Source organism: Bos grunniens, chromosome 16 (genome assembly GCF_055505025.1).
Source record: "Bos grunniens cultivar Pamir isolate PY7600 chromosome 16, Bosgru_T2T1.0, whole genome shotgun sequence".
NCBI lineage: Eukaryota > Metazoa > Chordata > Mammalia > Artiodactyla > Bovidae > Bos > Bos grunniens.
This window is the reverse complement of record NC_141180.1, coordinates 27282295-27301473: the sequence shown is the minus strand read 5'-3', so window position 1 is coordinate 27301473 and position 19179 is coordinate 27282295. Positions and strand designations below refer to the sequence as shown.

General features: G+C 50.4%; 1 protein-coding gene and 1 long non-coding RNA gene across 11 annotated transcripts in view; one reads left to right on the top strand and one right to left on the bottom strand.

Annotated features, from left to right (window-relative positions):
* The first annotated feature begins 1979 nt into the window (after positions 1-1979).
* LOC147356410 (uncharacterized) lies at positions 1980-9633 on the top strand. The gene is made up of 3 exons (XR_015143239.1): positions 1980-2092; positions 8315-8523; positions 8921-9633. It is a non-coding gene; the product is annotated as an uncharacterized LOC147356410 (long non-coding RNA).
* The window catches only part of PRDM2 (PR/SET domain 2), a 133140-nt gene continuing 120966 nt past the window's right edge, over positions 7006-19179 (bottom strand). For 7 of the 10 annotated variants that reach the window (XR_015143238.1, XM_086343797.1, XM_086343798.1 and 4 more), the window contains 2 exons: positions 15658-15801; positions 7006-9006 (listed from right to left, as the gene is read on the bottom strand). Coding sequence is in view for 8 of the 10 variants with exons in the window: in XM_086343797.1 (XP_086199923.1) it covers positions 15681-15801 (121 nt within the window). In the remaining 2 variants the exon portion in view is untranslated. Of the gene's footprint in view, positions 9007-15657; positions 15802-16179; positions 16382-19179 lie in introns of those variants that run through there. The other 3 variants (XM_086343794.1, XM_086343790.1, XM_086343792.1) reach the window with 3 other exon arrangements.

Genomic DNA, 19179 nt, shown 5'->3' with positions numbered 1-19179 from the left:
ACTGATGTGCCCATAGTGGGAGCGTGCACAGGTAAAAGTTTCTGGACTTCAGGACTTAGGTATGGGTTACAGTGAACTTGGCAAGGAACAAGCCATGCATCCTTGGGGAGGCCTTGGAGAGATTAATACAGCAAAGCCTCAGATTAATGTTCTCTGTACACCCTGAGGCCCACACCAGCTCTACACTCAGCTCTCTCTTCTGTGGACTACAGTCATTTCCACTGTACAGAAGAGACAGGCACAGAGAGGTTCAATAACTTATCAAGGTCACACAGCTGGTTGGTGGCACAGCTGGTTAGCTAATGCGTTTACATAAAAACTTGAAGGATTAGGTACTAAAGAGCCCATCAGTGACAGGATTTCTTGGAATTTTCTCTAGTTTTTCTCAAGTTACTAGTATAATTTCTAGTTAAGAAATAAAAAATTTCTCGTGGCTCAGCGGTAAAGAACCCACCTACCAATGCAGGAGACATGGGTTCAATCCCTAATCTGGGAAGATCCCACGTGCCATGGAGCAGCTAAGCCCATGCGCCACAATTACTGAGCCTGTGTTCTAGAGCCTGGGAGCCACCACTACAGAAATCTACATGCCCCAGAGCCCATCCTCTGCAACCAGAGAAGCCACCACAGTAAGAAGACTGTGCACCGCAACCAGAGGGCAGCCCCCACTGGGTGAAACTGGACTAAAAAAGCCCTTGCAGCAACAAAGACCCAGCACAGCCAAAAATAGAAATAAATTAAAAAAAGTTTTTTTAATTAAAAATTCAGGACTTCCCTGGCAGTCCAATGGCTAAGACTGTGCTTCTACTGCAGGGAGCAGGGTTTGATCTCTGGTTGGGGAACTAAGATCCTGCATGCTGTATGATGTGGCCAAAACAATAAAGAAAAATAATATTTGTTTAAGGAATCACAGAAGCATTGACACTGTGCCTCAGTGTAAGGTAGCACACACAGGTTAAGCATTCACTAGGAGCTGGGCACACCCCAGGCCTAAGAAGTCCCAGAGGGACGGAGGGCCCACAGTACAGGCTGCCCTTTCCTGGGCTTCCATGTGAGCATCTGTGAGCACCACGCCCCTGCTTTCTATCTCTCTGCACCTTAACCCTGCCAGGAGCACCTAACAACAGCACTTAAGTGAGATGCAGCAGACATGGGCCACACAGCAGCTGGCATGGACGGGCTCACTCAGCTTTGCCCAGGGAGGGGCAGGGGGCCTGCAGCTGCAGAAGCCCTTCCCTGCCCAAGAATGATGGCATTTGTAACATGCTGCCAGCTGAAGCCCAAACTGCTCCATTCCCTTGCCCCTCTGTCAAGGAATACTTCCTATCAGAAGGCGAGGTGGTTTAAAAAAATACTTACTTACACGTAAAGCAAAGGTCAGAGCCACAACCCTAAGAAGCAGGCAGGCGTCAAGAGCCACTTATACGCTCTTTAGAGTCCTCAGGGTCCCACTTGACATTTGGTGACCTTCGCGTCCAAGGCTCAAGCTGTAATTAAGAGCTGGCGGGGGAGTCCCTGCCCCGGTGGCTGGGCTGAGGGCCAGGGCTGGCTGGCGAGTGCATGGTGACCAGCTGGAACCCCCGGCCAGATGACTCAGAAGGCAAGGGCATCATGGAGGGCCTCAGCCCGATGAACAGGCTTGCCCGGTTTAGCAAATAAGAACAGAGAACACTCAGTTCTACATTTTCATTTCAGATCAAGAACAAAAAAATGTTTTGTAGAAGTAGGCCTCCTGCAATATTTGGGTAGTTACACTTTAAAAAGTCACTCCTTGTTTATCTGAAATTCAAACATAACTGGACAGGCTGGACCTTATCTGGCAACCCTACCTCTGAAGCAATGGTATTTAAGAGAAAAATCCCCTCATTTTCCCCTCTTCCCACAGAAGCAGGCCATGGTACAGAATCAGGCAGAATGTTCCACCCACCTTAGAGGCTGCAAACCAGCCTTTTTACACACCTGGTTTCTATTCCCAGCTCATCAAGGGCTCCTCTAAGGACACTTTACCCCAGCAATACCTCTCAATGGATCCTCAGTGAATCCTAGGGGCTTACTGGGTGTTGGACATCATAGTCAGCAAGGAGATAGACAGGTAAGGTCCCACTGCCCCCATAGTGCTGACACTCTAGAGAAGCTGAGAAACTAGAGCATCTCAGGCAGTGGAAAAAAGACCAAATGACTGAGCAGTCAGGGAAGGAAGCTGCAGGGATGATATTTAGGCTGAGAGCCATATGGCTACTGGAGGGAAAATCAATGCTGGCAGAAAGATTTGTATGTGCAAAGGTCCTGTGGCAGAGGAGAGCTTATAGAGGCCAGGAGCAAACTGAAAACTGCTATGGCTGGAAGAGATAGCAGGGAAAGGGAGAGCCTTGTGCAGGGGGAGGCTGGGGCCAGAGGGGTTTCTGAACTAGAAAGGAGTTGGGTTTTATTCTAGGTGTTCAAAAATCCTTGGGGGGTTTTTAGAGGGACATGATGGAATTCAGAGTGGTAAGCACAGCCCAGGGAACACACACAGTATCACAGGCTGCCAAAACAGGGCTAGGAGGAGTCAGGTAAGGCATTTATGGTGTAAAATCTAAGGAGATTTGTGCTGTCACAGCTCACCAGCGCCCCTCCCCAAGACCCTGCATGGAAGTCCATAACCAGGGAGCACCTGACCTGGAGTGACGTCCCCTGCCTCACCCTACAGTAAACCTGCCCGTTATCTGACCAGCCACTGGAGTAGGAGGGCAGACCAGGAAGACAAGAGACAAAATTAATTCGCGCTCCAATCCTTTGACAACAGGTTGCAGGGTCGGTTTCCCACCTGGCTGGGCGCGTCCTGCCCCATCCTCACGAGCAAGGGCGTAAATCGGGGCACACTGGGGCCAGGGCGCCTTCTAGGGCACCGTCTCCAGCACCTGGGGGTCAGCGTTATCAGCCCAACCGCGGGGAGGCAAGGCTGCTGGGGCATTCTGAAATTTCTAGACCCCTGGCCTCGTGGACTTCTGCTCCCAGGGCCCAGCGGGTCAGGGGGCGCTGGGCGTCTCCCCAGACCACTGCTTCTCTGCTGTCGCCTTACACTGAGGTAAGGGTGCCAAACCTCTGTCTTCGGAACGGGGAGCTTAGGAACTTTCCTTGAGCCCCCGGCCACGCAGCTCTGTGGCCTCGGGGCTCCTTTGACCTTAATCAGCGGTAACTGGAAACACCTGGCTCCCCGGCCCCTGAGCCGCGGCGCGTGGAGGGCCCCCTCTGCTGGCGGCTGTCAGCATCACAGCCTCGGGGGCGCTCTGGGTCGCGGTCGCCGGCTCCCACCTCGCGGACGCGTAGACCTGGGTGGACCCGCTTCCAGGAGTGGTGACTCCAGCCCTCGCCAGAGTCTCCCCCACCATCCCGGAGCGTCTGGGTCTAACCCATCCTGGGAATTCCAGATAGTTCTCGTCCCTCGTGCCGCAGCCAAAGGCGGCCGCGCGATTTCCCTGTTTCCTGATTCTGTCCCCAGCAACGCTCTGCTGTTGTTTCTCACCGGACATAGGTGGACGGCCAGTTCCAACACGATCTGCAAAGCTCCTAGAAGGAATCCACTTCTGGAGCAGGTCTTCCGTCTCCCAGCAGCGTCAGGTATAGCCTGATGCTCCAGGAAATCATCAGAGATTGATGCTGGTTGATGCGAATTTGAGGCCCCAGTGACGCCCCTGAGTCCCCGGTCTGGCTGAGGCTGAATGATTATTTTCAGTTCCTGCTATGACCCTAGTCCTTGACCTCTGTGGCATTAAACTTGGTGGGACACGCAGAACTTGCTGCCCGTGCAGGAGGCCCAGACCCATCTGAGCATTCTGATTCAGGGGATGTGGGGGATGGAGGCTGAGACCCTCTTGTTTATCAGCCAGGTGATCCCGGAGGTTAGTACATTAACTGACCTTAAAGAGACACAGCCGTAGCTGATTTATACCCATTAGGACACAGGAAGGTGGGTACAGTGGTCAGTCCCTCGTACAGCAAACAAGGGACAAAACTGAAGTCAGTGACTAACCCAAGGCCACACGGCCAGTAAGGACTGGAGCTGAGATTTAACCCAGCCTGGGGACCTCTGAGCCTGTGCTTCTAAACCCTCACATCCTATGACCACATGTCTTGGTTGGAGCAAAGTTCCACAGTTGACTCCTGTGTAATGGGGGATTCCTGTGTTATGGACCAACCTCCATAGCCGTGTTTCCACCTGCAGGTGTCTTGGGGAAGGGTGGTGGGTAGGAGCAGTAAGGGGAGAGTGAGAAATAGTGAACGTTGGGTCGGTAGGGCCTGCATCCATTTCCTGACCTACACCTGCCAGCTGTGTGACCGTGGATAAATAGCCTATCGTGAACCTCTGTGTCTTCTCTATGAACTGGCTATTGAGGTACCATGCAGCTGGGTAAGTGACAGGAGAGGGGAAGTCAGGGCACGTCTGGCAAGTGACAGTGAATAGTGCCCATGGGTGACAGCCCTGTGCTGGGAGTCGGAGGCTGGCTCAGATCCCAGCTGATATTGAACAGGTATGAACTGAGTTGCCTGCTTTCAGGGTGCCATTTGGTACAAGAGACCCTAGACCTGCCCCATCCATGTCAAGGTTTACTAGAATGAGAGGAACTATGTGTGTGAGGGTATGTGATGGAGCTGAAAAGTAGTCCATTAATGAATTCTGTTGTTATTCCTTATTGCAAGGCTATTTGCAATTACTAAGAAACCATGAATCTTTCTAAGGCCCGATGTAAAGATTAGGTAAGGAGAACAGTCAAGGTCTGCAAGAGTCCTCCTCCAGGAAGCCCTCCTTAATGCCCCAGGTTGGATGAGGAGTCCCACCTCTATGCGCCAAAGCACCCAAGGCTGAGCTCGGCACCAGGCCCTTTCATATCGAAATTGCCTCCTTTCTCTGCATCTACTCCCCCGCCCCCTCACCCATGACCCCTGTGAGTCCTCCCTTAGCCAGGCCTGTGGGAAATTTCTCTCTGCTGGTCCAGCCCAGGGGTCAGCCAAGGTGGAGAAGCCTGTGTGCATAGATTTCACCTCACTGGGAGGTGCCACTGTGTTTGCTTTCTAGATAAGTTTCTTTCAGAGAATGAAAAGTCATGTGTGAGGGTTACTTTGTGTCAACTTGAGCAAGCAGTGGGGTGCCTGGATGAACCATTGTTTCTGGGTGTGTCTGTGAGGGTGTTTGTGGGTGAGATTAGCACTTGAATCCCTGGACTCTGTAAGAACTCAGTAAAGCAGGTCACCCTCCCTGGTGTAAGTGGGCTCATACAATCAATCCACTGAGGGTCTGAATAGGACAAAAGGCCGAGGAAGGAGACATTCACCCTTTTGTCCTGACTCACTGCTTGAACTGGGAGTCACACCATCAGCTCTCCAGGTTCTCAGGCTTTGGGACTGAGAATAAATCACACCAGCAGCTGTCCCGGGTCTCCTGCTTGCAGGGGGTAGATCATAGGATTTCTCAGCCTAATACTTTGGCTACCTGATGCAAAGAACTGACTCATTGGAAAAGGCCCTGATGCTGGGAAAGATCGAAGGCAGGGGAAGGGGATGACAGAGGATGAGATGGTTGGATGGCATCACTGACTCGATGGACATGAATTTGAGCAAGCTCTGAGAGTTGGTGATGGACAGGGAGGTCTGGCGTGCTGCAGTCCATGGGGTCGCAAAGAGTTGGACACCACCGAGTGACTGATCTTGTGAGCCAATTCCCATAGTTAATTATATACATATATATATATATATACACACACACACACACACCCACCCACCCACCCACCATTGGTTCTGTTTCTCTAGAAAATTCTAATTTCACATCTTTTTAGAGAAAGTGTTTAAGTGAAAAGACAGAAATCGAGGCTCTTCCTCCTACTCCTCTGCAGTATCAGGGCATGGGCCTCCATATGGGGGCCGACCTCCTACCATTTACCCACCCCAAACCCAAAATAAGCACCAAACCCAAGGTGCTTATCTCTCACCTTCCATCAGAATTCCCCTCCAGGCCCTGTTCAACTCTGCTAGGATAGTTAGCTCTTCAAAAGAATTCATTTGTATTGACACCCACGAAGATGGCAAAAGTTAAAAAGACAATGACTAGGGATACCGTGGAGAAATTGGAATTCTGATACTGCTGGTGGGAATGTAAAATAATGCCGCCACTTTGGAGAAGTTTGGCAGTTCCTCAAAATGTTAAGTATAGATTTACCATATGACCCACCAATTCCTTCCCAGCAATATACTTTAAAAAAAAATAATCCACACAAAAACCTTTTTAGAAATGTTCATAGCAGCATTCTTCTTAATATCCCCAAAGTGGAAACGACACAAAAATCTATCAACCAAAGAATGGATAAATAAAATGTGGCATATCCATATAATGGGCTATTTGGCCATAGAAAGGAATGAAGTCTCAAGACATGCCACAACCTGGATGAACGTTGAGAATAAGCAAAGTGAAAGAAGCTGGTCACAAAGACCACTTTTCGTATGATTCTATTTACATGAAATATCCAGAATAGGCAAATCTGCAGGGAGAGAACGCACATTTGTGGTTGCCTGGGGCTAAGGGCTTGGAAATAAGAAATAAGAAAGTGACTGCTATTGGGTGTGGGGTTTCTTTTGGGGGGTGATAGAAAATGTTCTAAAACTGATGATGGTGATGGCTGCACAACTCTGTGGATATACTAAAAATGATGTATACACATAAATGGATACATTGCATGGTATGTGAATCTGAGCTCAATGAGGCTGCTTAAAGAAAAGAATATGTCTGCAATCACAGGAGGCCTTTCTAGTCTCAGCCACATGGCTTATCAACTCACTGGCTGGCAGGTGGGAGAGGGCCATGAATGTAGAGTGAGCTTCCTCACCAGCCGGGGTATTTCCACGGGGAGCTTCCTGGAAGCCTTAGGTTTCTCTAATAGCTAGAATGGAACCTTCGAGGACCCCCAGCCACTCCCACCCCTCAGCCACAGAGAACTCCAAGTACCAGAACCAAAATGATAACGCCCACACCTGTTCCTCACAATCTCGCCTCACACTTTTATTGTTAATTTTCTTCACATGGCAGATAAATTAACTTTCATTGTTAATTTTCTTCACATGTCCTCTTCTGCAATCCAAACCCACGCTCGAAGACCATCACTGACCAGGAAACACCGCTTTTTAAAAAACAAAAAGACCAACCCACCCACCCCCATTTTCATGATTGGAACATTCGTGAAAGTTCTCCTGATAGTCTGAGGGTCGGAGGATGACCAGCACGTTTGCACATGCAAAAAAAAATGAGTGCCCCCCAGCCCTCCCACCACATTTTCCAGAATTTTCCACTGGCTGAAGGCAACTTTCCAAGCTTTGGGTTCGTGGGCCTTCCTCGCTGCTGAAAGGAAAAAAAACCCTCAAGAACTGAGAGGCTGGGGTACAGTTCACAAGTGTCAACATGGAGGGGACAAAATTGTATCGTTAGGATAAAAAACGGCCACAGATTTTCATGCTCATGAGGGTTAATTTTAGGAGTGGGCTAAAGGATTCCAGTTTGTGAGAATTTAAAACAAATCACGGTCTGTAGCTGGGTGGGTGGGAAAAAGGATGGGAACAAGCCAACGATCAGCACTTTTCTGCCCACGTGAGGCTCTCACAAAACTTTCCTCCTGGACCGTTATCAGACCCCATGCTGCAGCCAGTCGACGGATTCATTAAATAACACAAGTTATAAAACTTTAAAAATGGGGCATTTACAGTCAGGGACATAAATACGTGCTTTTAAAAGTGTCTACATACATATTTACAGAGTTGCAAGATCAACCATAATAGCCCTGAAAAAAGTCCCTTTTTTTTTTTTGCATGACCATTCCTACATACTCTAAAGGGTCCCCTCTTTCCACTTTGGGTCTGGCGCATCACCATCAAAAATGGGGCTGAGAAGACAGCGCCAAAGTGGTCTCAGACATCCTTGTCTGGGGTCTGCCCCAAAGGCACAAAACCCAAGACCCTCACTGAACTGGGTCCAAACTCCTAGCTCAGCTCACCCGTTTCTCCGAGACATGGACTGCTCCATCAGAGACGAAGCCAGCTCCATTGTTCCCTGGCAGGCGATGGACGGTCTCCGGAAATCTCTTCCCCCCTCCCCAGCCCCCCAACCCCCAGGCTTTTTAATCGTCCAACTTATTTTTCATTTCCCAGTTTCTGTTTGTTTCCCTTTTCAGCCAATTTGAGAAGCTCAGACACTAAAGGTGTTGATGGTCCCACCAAGTGAGGCAAAGAAGTACATGAGGAGCTCACCCCCTGCCCTGACCAGATCCCTTCCTGTCCTCTTCCTCTCCCACAGGAGGAGTCTGATCTATAAATGGAGACCAGGACTTTTTCCCGGACGCACGGGGCCTGACGGATGAGAATGGTAAATCTGGAAACAACTCAAGAGCCAGCAGCTCAGATTGCTCAGGCAGAGAGAAAAGTCTTCCAAGTGCAAGGGCCAAGGGGGATGATCAGCGAGGCTCCGAAGTGTCTACAGGCTACAGATTCCCAGAGACATTAGGGGTGAGGGAAGGCAGGGGTGGGGGGAGATAAGGGGGGCCGTGGAGGAGGGGGCGGGAGCGGAGCTGGCCAGAAAGGGAACTTGGCCTCCTCCTGAAGGCCTTGCTTGGACAGGGCTGGAGCTGACCCCCGGGGCCAGACCCAAATCCCCGCCGTGGCAAAAGACAACCGGAGAAGCAAAAAGCAGGATCAAGGAGCTCTTGAAAAATTGCATAGTAGGAGGGGCCCCTCCCAACAGGAAGGCTGAGCTGCAGGTCACGGCCCGGGACAGCACCCAAGTGTCATCCTCGGTGCCGAGTCAGCTACTCTCCAGCCTCCCTGGGGTTCAGGACCCTCGTCTGAAGACCACAGGCACACGCATACGCTCACACACATATACACACGCACTCCTCTCTCGCAGGCTCATGGATCTGGAATAGGTTGGTACTTCCTGCAGGGCAGAAGGCCAGTCCCTTTGGCTTCACTGACTCCAGGTCACTTCAGGTGCTGAGGAGAAAAAGAGAAGAAAAATAACAATGACGGCTACATATTCTAGAGCCTACCTCTTTGAGCATGGTCCCTCTACTGAATTTTTCTAGTTAAATTATTTTCGGACGTATACCACCTGTACAGAAAGAGCACGGCTTGATGAACTGTTAGTGAACACACCTGTGTGACCAGCACCCAGACGGAGAAACAGAACATGACCGAACTCCCATCAGCCCCACCCAGGCACCTCTTGAGGACACCCGCCCACCCTCACCTCCTAGAATAACCACTCTCCTGACCTAATTACCATAGATTGCTTTCACCTGTTTTTATTTATTTATTTACTTGTTTGGGGCTATTTTTTATTTCTTTATTTATTTACTTATTTTTGAGTCTTCAGTGCTGCAAGCAGGCTCTCTAGTTGCAGGGAGTGGGGGCTGCTCTCTAGCTGCAGTGAGCAGGCTTCTCATCACGGTGGCTTCTCTTATTAAGGAGCCTGGGCTTAGTCGACCCGCAGCCTGTGGAATCTTCTGGGACCAGGGATCAAACCCATTTCCCCTGAATCGGCACTTGGATTCTTAACCACTGGGCCACCAGGGAAGCCATAACCCATTTTTTGACTTAAATAAATGGAATCAATTGGCACATGTGCCTTTTGGGTCTGGCTTCTGCATGTTTTGGAGAGGCACCCACCTGAGGATGCACACGCTCATCGAGCACGTGGCCCTGGTTCTTCAGTCTATGCTATGGATTCTGGTACAAGGTCAGGCCACTTTCATCTGCCTAGTCCACTGCCCATGCACAGATGGGTGGTTTCTAGTCTGGGGCCATCATGAGTAATGTCGCTAGAACATTCTTACATGTGTCTAAAAGGCATGTATGGTGCACATGTGTACGTATTTATGCCAAGAGGACATGCTGGGCAGTAGGGTGTGCGTATATAACATATGAACATGTGGTACACATGTGTATACACTTCTGCTGAGTGTACCCCTAGCAACATAACCGCTGGGCCCTGGGAAGGCATAGGTACAGCATCCGCAGATACTGCCAGACAGTTTTCCAAAGTAACTGCGCTGTCACTTCATTCATGCTAACACACTAAACAACCCTGGTAGCAGGTGACACAGATCCCCGTTTCAATGAAGAGACAGGCTCAGAGAGGAGAAGGAACCTTTACAAGGTCAGTCTGATGAACAGAGACAGGGTCAAGCCCTGTCCCGAGCCTATGTGTGCCCTGTGTCCCGAGGGAGTGGCTTACCCCTCATCCTGCCTCCAAGAAAACCCTGGTTACGGTACTTGGCACAGAAAGCCAGGCCCATGAGTGACTGTTCAATGACATTTATTGCCCAGGGTTGACTATAAGCCTAGGGTTGGGCTAGGCCAAGTTCAGGGGCTCAGGTCTCTCATCCAGTGGAACTGGTCATCATTTACTATTACCACTACAGGTACTATCTACTATTGCTATTACTACTACTGATAATAATACAATAATTCAGTGAAAAGAATAATAATTATACCTCTGATTTGTAGGAAGACTTACTACATACCAGGCATACTAAGTGCTTTCCATGTGCTAACCTTTGCAGTCCTGACAATATAACCGTGAGAGGGGTATGCTCATCCCTTGCTATCCACAGGGGATTGGCTTCAGCACCCCTGTTGATGTGTGGCATGTTTAGTCATGTCCAACTCTTTGAGACCCTATGGACTGTAGCCCACCAGGCTCCTCTGTCCATGGGATTCTCCAGGCAAGAATACTGGAATTGATTGGCATTCCCTCCTCCAGGGGATCTTCCCAACCCAGGGATCAAACCCATGTCTCCTGCATCTCCTGCATTAGCAGGTGGGTTCTTTACCACTGAGCCACCTGGGAAGCCCTCAGAACCCCCAAGGATACCAAAATCCACAGATGCTCGAGTCCCTTATATATAGGGGTGTAGTGTGGAATTTTGTTAACCCAATTTACAGATGGGCAAATTGAAACAAGAAGTGAAGTACCTGCCAGGATTATTGGAATGGTGATTCAACTCCATGAAGTGTGCTCCTGTGTCAATTTCTACTCCCCGCAGCCACAGACCCTTTGACAGGGCTGGAGAGAGAGCTGCTCCTGGTGGCGCTAGGTGCCTTAGAGAGAGGGAGCCTCTTTCCAGGTGGAGGCCAGCATGCGCCCTGCCCATCTGAGCAGGAGCAGCAGGAGGAAGGAAGGCAGGCCAGCGTGCAGCAGCCTGTATTCCCCCTGGCCAGGTGTGGCTCATTTATGTGAGTTTCCTGTGGGTTGTCAAGTGGGATCCATAAAAGAAGCCATCTTGCCAGCCCCCGACCTGAAAGGCAGCCCTCCAGGGAGGAGACCACAGCAGCAGACTGGACCCCTGGGACTGGAGCTGAAGGACAGCTGGCCGAAGCTGTGCCAGAGGGAAGTTCACCTCTCATGGAGACCCTCCACCATCCAATCCCAGGACCCCATGGGAGGGCCAGCATCAGGAAACCTGCCCCAAGGCCAGCAGTCTTAGCTAAGGAGCAGTGACAGCCAGGAGGAGCATCATATGTTGACCAGACAAGTGAGAGGTGCCAGTCCCTGTCCCAGACAGCTGCTCCTAGTCCCTACCCTGGGCAGCCCCTCCTAGACCCCTGGGCACAAGTCTGGCTGGTGCCTAGGACTGGAAAGAGACAGAGGTGAAACAGGATGTACAGTGGGAGCTTCACGCTGGGCTAGGCAATGTGGCACTTTGTTACACCTGGAAGTGAAAGCGCTGGGCTCTGCCTGAGACATCATGAGAACACGGAGGAGGCGGCAGTGGAAGGCAGGTGCTGGAGAAAAGCCAGGCTGCTCTGTGCTGGTCCCTCACTTGGGTCAGGCTGTCCAGTAGGCTGATCACAGAGCCTCTACCTGGGCGAGGGCAGGAGGATGAACAGCAGTCCTGGGTGCTCTGAGGACATTATCATTTTCCTCAGGACAAAGTCCAGTGCATGTACACTGGCCACAGACCACAAAGTCCATGGTCCATCTAGGCATCAGAAGACTGACCCCCTCTGTCTCAGCTTCCTCTCTCCATAAATAGAGGGTGCTGGCCTACACATCCCTTCCTGTGCTAAAATCCTTTGCCATGGCATCTCAAAACATCATTCTGGAACTGTGTTAAATAGTGCTATGGACTGAATTGTGCCCCAACTCCAATATCCACCACCTGCCCACGATCGTACTCTAACTCTCAATGTGATGGCAATTGGAGGTGGGGCCTCTGGGAGGTGATTAGGTTTAGATGAGGTCATGAGGGTGGGGCCTTCATGATGGGATTAGTGCCCTTGTAAGAAAAGATGCCAGGGCTTCTTCCCTCTGCCATGTGAGAACACAGCCAGAAAGTAGCATCTGCAGGCCAGGAAGAGAGGTCTCATTAGAACCTGATGATTCTGGTACCTCTATCTTGGCCTTCCAGCCCCCAGAAATGTGAGAAGTAAATGTCTATTGCTTAAGCCCCCCAGTCTGTGGTATTTTTCTGTGGTAGCCCAAGCAAACTAAGACAAATAGTATCAGTAAGATTTTTTTTTAAGTCATTTTTAAGTGGGCAAAGACCTAAACAGGCATTTCTCCAAAGAAGACATACAGATGGCTAATAAACACATGAAAAGAAGCTCAATACCTCTCATTATTAGAGAAATGCAAATCAAAACTACAATGAGATATCACCTCACACAGGTCAGAGTGGCCATCATCAGAAAATCCACAAACAACAGTGTTGGAGAAGGTATAGAGAAAAGGGAACCGTCTTGCACTGTTGGTGGGAATGTAAACTGATACCGCCGCTATGGAAGACAGAATGGAGATAACCTTAAAAAACTAGGAATAAAGCTATCATAACCCAGCAACCCCACTACTAGGTATATACCAGAGGATCCCTTTGTTCACTGCAGCACTATTAACAATAATAGTTAGGACATGGAAGCAACCTAGATGTCCATCAACAGATGAATGGATAAAGAAGTTGTGGTATACACATACAATGGAATATTACTCAGTCTTAAAAAGGAACACTTTCAAGTCAGTTCTAATAAGGTGGATGAACCTAGAGCCTATTAAACAGAGTGAAGTAAGTCAGAAAGAGAAAAACAAATATTGTATATTAACACATATGTATGGAATCTAGAAAGATGGTCCTGATGAACCTATTTTCAGGGCAGCAATGGAGATGCAGACAGAGAACTGACTTATAGACACAGGAGGGAGAGAGGAAGGAGAGGGTGGTACAAATAGAGAGAGTAGCATGGAAACATACACACACCATGTGTAGAATGGATAGCCAATGGGAATTTGCTGTATGATTCAGGGAACCCAAACCAGGACTCCTAACAACCTAAAGGGGTGGGAAGGGGTGGGAGGTGGAAGGGAGGTTTAAGAAGGAGGAGACATATGTGTGCCTAGGATGGATTCATGCTGATATATGGCAGAAATCAAGGCAATATTGTAAAGCAATTATCCTTCAATTAAAAATAAAAATTTTTAAATAATAAGTTATACATACTTATTATTGTTGCTGTTTAGTTGCTAAGTCATGTCTGACTTTGCGACCCCATGCACTGTAGCCCACCAGGCTCCTCAGTCCGTGGGATTTCCCAGGTAAGAATAATGGAGAGGGTTATCACTTCCTTCTCCAGGGAATCTTCCTGACATACTTATTTAAAAGTTTAAAACATAAAAATTCTAAAATTAGGGAAAAAATTAAATAAGATTTTAAGGAGCAAATTTCAGTCCCTTTGAAATTAAACTGTTGAGTTCTGAGCATTCACTGTTGGTGAGTAAACAGAAGAAGCTGTGAGCTGCAGAGGCAAATAAAATTGGGCTTCTAGGCATCCAAGCACCCAGCTTGGGAAGCTGCACTCATTTGAAACTAAGTGGAAAAGAACACACCTGTCTAGGGGCGCACACGGACCCCAGGGGAGGGCCTGAACCTGCAAGGCCCGCTTACGGCTGAGATGTAGTAGCCGACAGAAACGCCCCAGTCTGTGCAGAAATCACTCCAGCCACACCTGACCCTCCCTCAGGCTGCAAAGAACACCTTCTCTGGGCTGAAAGCCACATCCAGCCAGCCCATCAGCATGAAAGTCCACATAGCTGCCACAGGGGTGATCCCAGGACACGCCTGGGACCAGAGTAGGGAACTGCTCAGCCCGCACTGCCTGCCTGTTCTCCAGAACACTCTAGCCAAAACCCCTCCTCTCGGGGCCCCCATTCTTCCCTCTGTAAAATGGGTGCGGGGATGGTGTCCTGGGCCACCCAGTCCTGAGCAGCACCCATCGCACCGTTGCTCCACTGCACTCCTGACTCAACTCAACTCCCATTTCGGGAGCTGGGTCCCAAGAGGCAGGCTCAGTGTCAGCTCCACAGACAGGCTCTCATGGGGAAGTGGGTTTTACATCCGGTCCCCTCCTGAATGAACTCCCAGAGAAATAAGGCCAGAAACTCCACCTGCTGAGGGAGGGAAAAGGGAGCGAGCCTGGGGAGAGGAGAGGCGGGAGGGAGGAAGGCTCAGCACAGAAGACCCCAGAGCTTCAAAACTCAGCCCCTCTTGCCTTAAACAACTGCATTCTTATTCCAAACAACCTTGGCCACATTAGGCAGGCATCCCCGAACCTGAGTGGGTCCCAGAACTTCAGGACCACCTGCTAATGCAAATTCCCAGGCCCTGCTCACCAGAGTGCTCATTTAGTGACTTGGAGTGGTATCCTGGGGTCTGTATTTTTAACCAGTGCCCCAATCATTTGGGCTTCCTGGGTGGCGCTAGTGGTAAAGAACCCGCTTGCTAATGCAGGAGACTTATGAGACATGGGTTTGATCCTTGGGTCAGTAAGATCCCCTGGAGGAGGGCAGGGCAATGCACTCCAATATTCTTGCCTGGAAAAATCCCATGGACAGAGAAGCCTGGCAGGGGTGAGGTCCATAGGGTCGCAAAGAGTCATACATGACTGAAGCGACAGCACAGTCACCCCAGTTGTACTTGAAATGCTGGTCTTGGGACACAATGAAAGAAGACATGCCATGTCACCAGCAGAGAAACCCAAGCCAGCTCGAGGTCAGTAGCAAAGCCCAGCCCCTCAAGAGGAAAAGTCCAGCTTCCACGAATAAATTCAGGTTTCATCATCAGAAAATCTAGACAGAGGCTTCTGGTTCAACATAAATCTCAGTTTTATATTTTATGAATTAATGTTACTTCCACTTTCAAATACCTGATGGAATAGCCTTTTCCGGGCTGAAAGCCACTGAAGGTTTCAAGTGTTGAATGCGATCAGTAATACTTGGACTTACCTGGTGTTTACTCTGTGCCAGGCAAGGTTCTAAGTGCTTTCATACATCTGACACTTGCAATTCTCACAATCCTATGAAATAGGTACTACTGTCACCCCCATTTTATAGATGTGGAAACTGAGGCTCAGAGAGAGAGAGAGTAGCGTGCTGAGGTCCCGCAGCCCATAAGTGACAGAACTGGGATTGAACCAAGTGGTCCAGGGTCCACACTCTCACCCAGTCCCAGCAGGAAGGCCTCCTGCCCCACTGAGCACATAGCACGGTGCTCCAGGAGTTATCATGCCCATCCCCCTCTCTCCTGCCCAGCCCACCCCAAGCCCCGCCCCCAGCCCCTAGAGCCCTGGGAGGCTGTCCCACCCTCTGAGTACCTGTCAGGGAGCAGGCGAAGCACCTACTCTTTGAAGAGGGATCCCTGGAGCTGGGCTGCAGCTGTGGCCTTGACATTCCTACACTGTCTGGTGATGTACGGGGCAGCTGGCGGAGGACATCGGGATGCCAGGCGGAGACTGTAGCTGTGTGGGAGAGGAATAACACACAGCGTCACCAGGGGCCCAGCCCAGTGGGTGTCCCAGGCAGCACCTGGAGGGCCTTGTGCTGATGCCCTCTCCGGGCACCTTCAGGCCAATGGGAGGTGAGTTTTAACAACCACCGTGCTCCATCTACCCGCTTCCCTCTGCTGGGAGGCACGGACCGGGAGAAGCATCTAACTGCCAGGTTCTGAGATATTGCACAGGGAAGGCCCACCCTGGGGACCCCACTGGATGGGCAGGTGAGCCAGGAAAGGACACTTGCCATGCAGACGGCAGCTGGATGGGCAGGTGAGCCAGGAAAGGACACTTGCCATGCAGACGGCAGCTGGATGGGCAGGTGAGCCAGGAAAGGACACTTGCCATGCAGATGGCAGCTGGATGGGCAGGTGAGCCAGGAAAGGACACTTGCCATGCAGACGGCAGCTGGATGGGCAGGTGAGCCAGGAATGGACACTTGCCATGCAGACGGCAGCTTGACTGCTTCCCCACCTCCTTTCATGGGCATCGCTCTTCCCGCAAAAAAGCATCTGGGTATGTTTTGGTACCAAGTTACAACCATCGCCTGCAGAAAGGAGAGGAGGGAGGGCTGGGTCCCCTCCAGGCCATTAACTCTGCACCTGGCAGCCATCCCAGTCTCACTGTGCCAAGAACGTTTGTGTCAGGGGTCTCAGAGAGGGTGTAAACCAGAATCCCTTGACACCGTTTGGTCCTATTTGCTACTACAGCCCTTCAAATAGGATTTCTTTCTCAGGAAAGCATTATTATTATTTTTTAAGTAGCCAATGCAGAGACTTCCTTGGTGGCCCAGTAGGTAAGACTCTGCGCTTCCACCGCAGGGGGCACAGGTTCAATCCCTGGCTGGGAAACTAAGATTCTTCATGCTGTGTGGCGTGGCCAAAAAAACTAATAATAATAAAAATAAAAACCCGAATACTCTATTTAAAAAAAAAAAAAAGGTAACCAAGACCATCATTCCTCCCCTTCCTTCATCCACCTAACTCACACTCATCTTCCAAATCCTAGCTGGAATACCACCTCCCCCAGGAAGCCTTCCTTCTCTAATTCTTGGATGAGATGTCCCTCTTGTGGGTTCCCACTGCCCCTCCTATTTCTTCATCACAGCACTTGTTATACTGAGTCACAGTCACAGAATCATGTGTCAATTCCCTCAGGAGCTATGCAGTCTCAAGGTCGGGGCCCTTGCCTTGTTCACTGCTGCATCCTCAGTTTAGCGTCACAAAAACAAATATTTGTTGAATAAGAGCTACACAAGGACTCCCCTGATAGTCCAGTGGTCAAGAATCCACTTGCCGATGCAGGGGACATGGGTTTGACCCCTGGTTCGGGAAGATCCCACAGGCCACAAGGCAACTAAACCCGTGAGCCACAACTACTGAGCCCACGTGCCTAGAGCCTGTGCTCCACAAGGGAAGCCACTGCAAAGAGAAGCCTGCACGCCTCAACAAAGACTAACCCCCCATCTGCTGCAAAAGAAAGCCTGTGTGCAGCACAGCCGAAACAAGAACGACACATATGGTGCCCAGAATTGTGCTATGTTACGTATACCAAGTGTCTTACTCTTCATACATGGGGGATACTCTATTAACCTTTATTTACAGACGGGTAAACGGAGGCACAGAGTGGTCAAGTAACCTGTTCTGGGTCCCAAGTCTGCCTCTCTGGGTAGAAGAATGGAAGTGAGGTGGGTGTGCTGCTCTCTTCCAGGTGTTGGCTGCCGCCCGCTCTGCTGGACAGGGCTGAGCTAGGAATGAGATCCATCTCAAAGGTGAAACATCAAGGTTTCGATTAGAGGTTCTCAGCCAGGGCACAGATTTGGCAATGTCTGGAGATATTTGGGGTCGTCACACCTGAGGGCAGGGATACTGACACCCAGCATCTGGTAGGCGGGGCCAGGGATGCTAAACTAAACATCCTAAAATGCACAGGATGCCCCCACAACCATCCATCTGCTCAGATACTAAAAGCACCACGGCCTGTCGAGAATGCGTACTCAGTCTCTCAGTCATGTCCAACTCTGTGTGACCCCATGGACTGTAGCCCACCAGGCTCATCCGTCCATGGGATTTTCCCAGGCAAGAATACTGGAGTGGGTTGCCATGTCCTCCTCCAGGGGCGCTTCCCGACCCAGGGATCAAACTGGAGCCTCCTGTGTCTCCTGCATTGGCAGGCTGATTCTTTACCACTGAGACACCTGGGAAGCTCTCCCAGAATAAAAGAACGTATAAACAGCCCAACACAGAAGTTGTCAGGGGAAGACTTCTGCCCCTCCACAAACCGGACCCCCTCTGAGGACCTAGCTCGCAGCCGTGGCTCAGGGCTGCCCCTGCTTCAACTCCTCCCCTGCACTGTGCAATCTGGACTGAGCAAGAGTTAAGGCAGAAAACAGAGACCCCATGCTCAGCAGCAAGCCTGTGCCCCAGATAGACTAAAAGGCCCATGAGGTGGCCCGTGGAGGGCACGCCAGGGTGACAAGACCCCTCGGCCAGCTAACCCAGTGCTGGGAAGGGACAGTCAGCTGCCAGGTTGCCTGGAAACATGGATGACCTGCAGAACCTTGTCCAGCCAAAGAATAAGGGACAATCCTGGCACGTGGCAGGTACCCCACCCTGTCCCTTCTCTGGGGCAATGTCTCCAGGGGAATAGAGCAGGACAAATGGCAGCTGTGGGGACAACAGGCTAGCATCCTCAATTTCCAGTTTCTTCCTCTCACTGTCACCATGATCACACATCTATCAAACATTCAGAAATCTAACCAGTCAGGGAATTCCCTGGTGGTCCACTGGTTAAGAATCTGCCTTTCAATGCAGAGGCTGTGGGTTCGATCCCTGGTTGGGGGACTAAGGTCCCAAATGCCACGGGGTAACTAAGCCCACATGCCACAACTACAAAGCCCATGTGATCTAGAACCCATCCGCTGCAACAAAAGATCTCAAGCGCCACAACTAAGACCCGATGAAGCCAAAAATAAATAAACATTAAAAAAAAAAACCCTAATCAATCAAAGGTGATACTTGACCTCCCAGCCTTCTCCAGCCGCCATGGGCACCTCTGCTCCGTTATGCTCTCTTCTACTCTCAGGCTCCTGCAGCCTCACAGCCATCGACACTCAGGAGCAGGTTTGCTTCTCAACCGTGGGTGTCCACCTGGTCAGGGGCGAGGTCCCCAGATGTGGGTGCCTCTCACCACCCCTCACACACTGCCCTGCCTCATGGAAGATAACATGGGCTGACATGCACAAGGACCCCTGTGATTCCCAAATGCTCTCTCTTCTGTTAAATCTGGAGTCTGCCAGCAGTGCAGGAAGGAAGGAATAAGTGCTTTTAAACCCATTTCACAGAT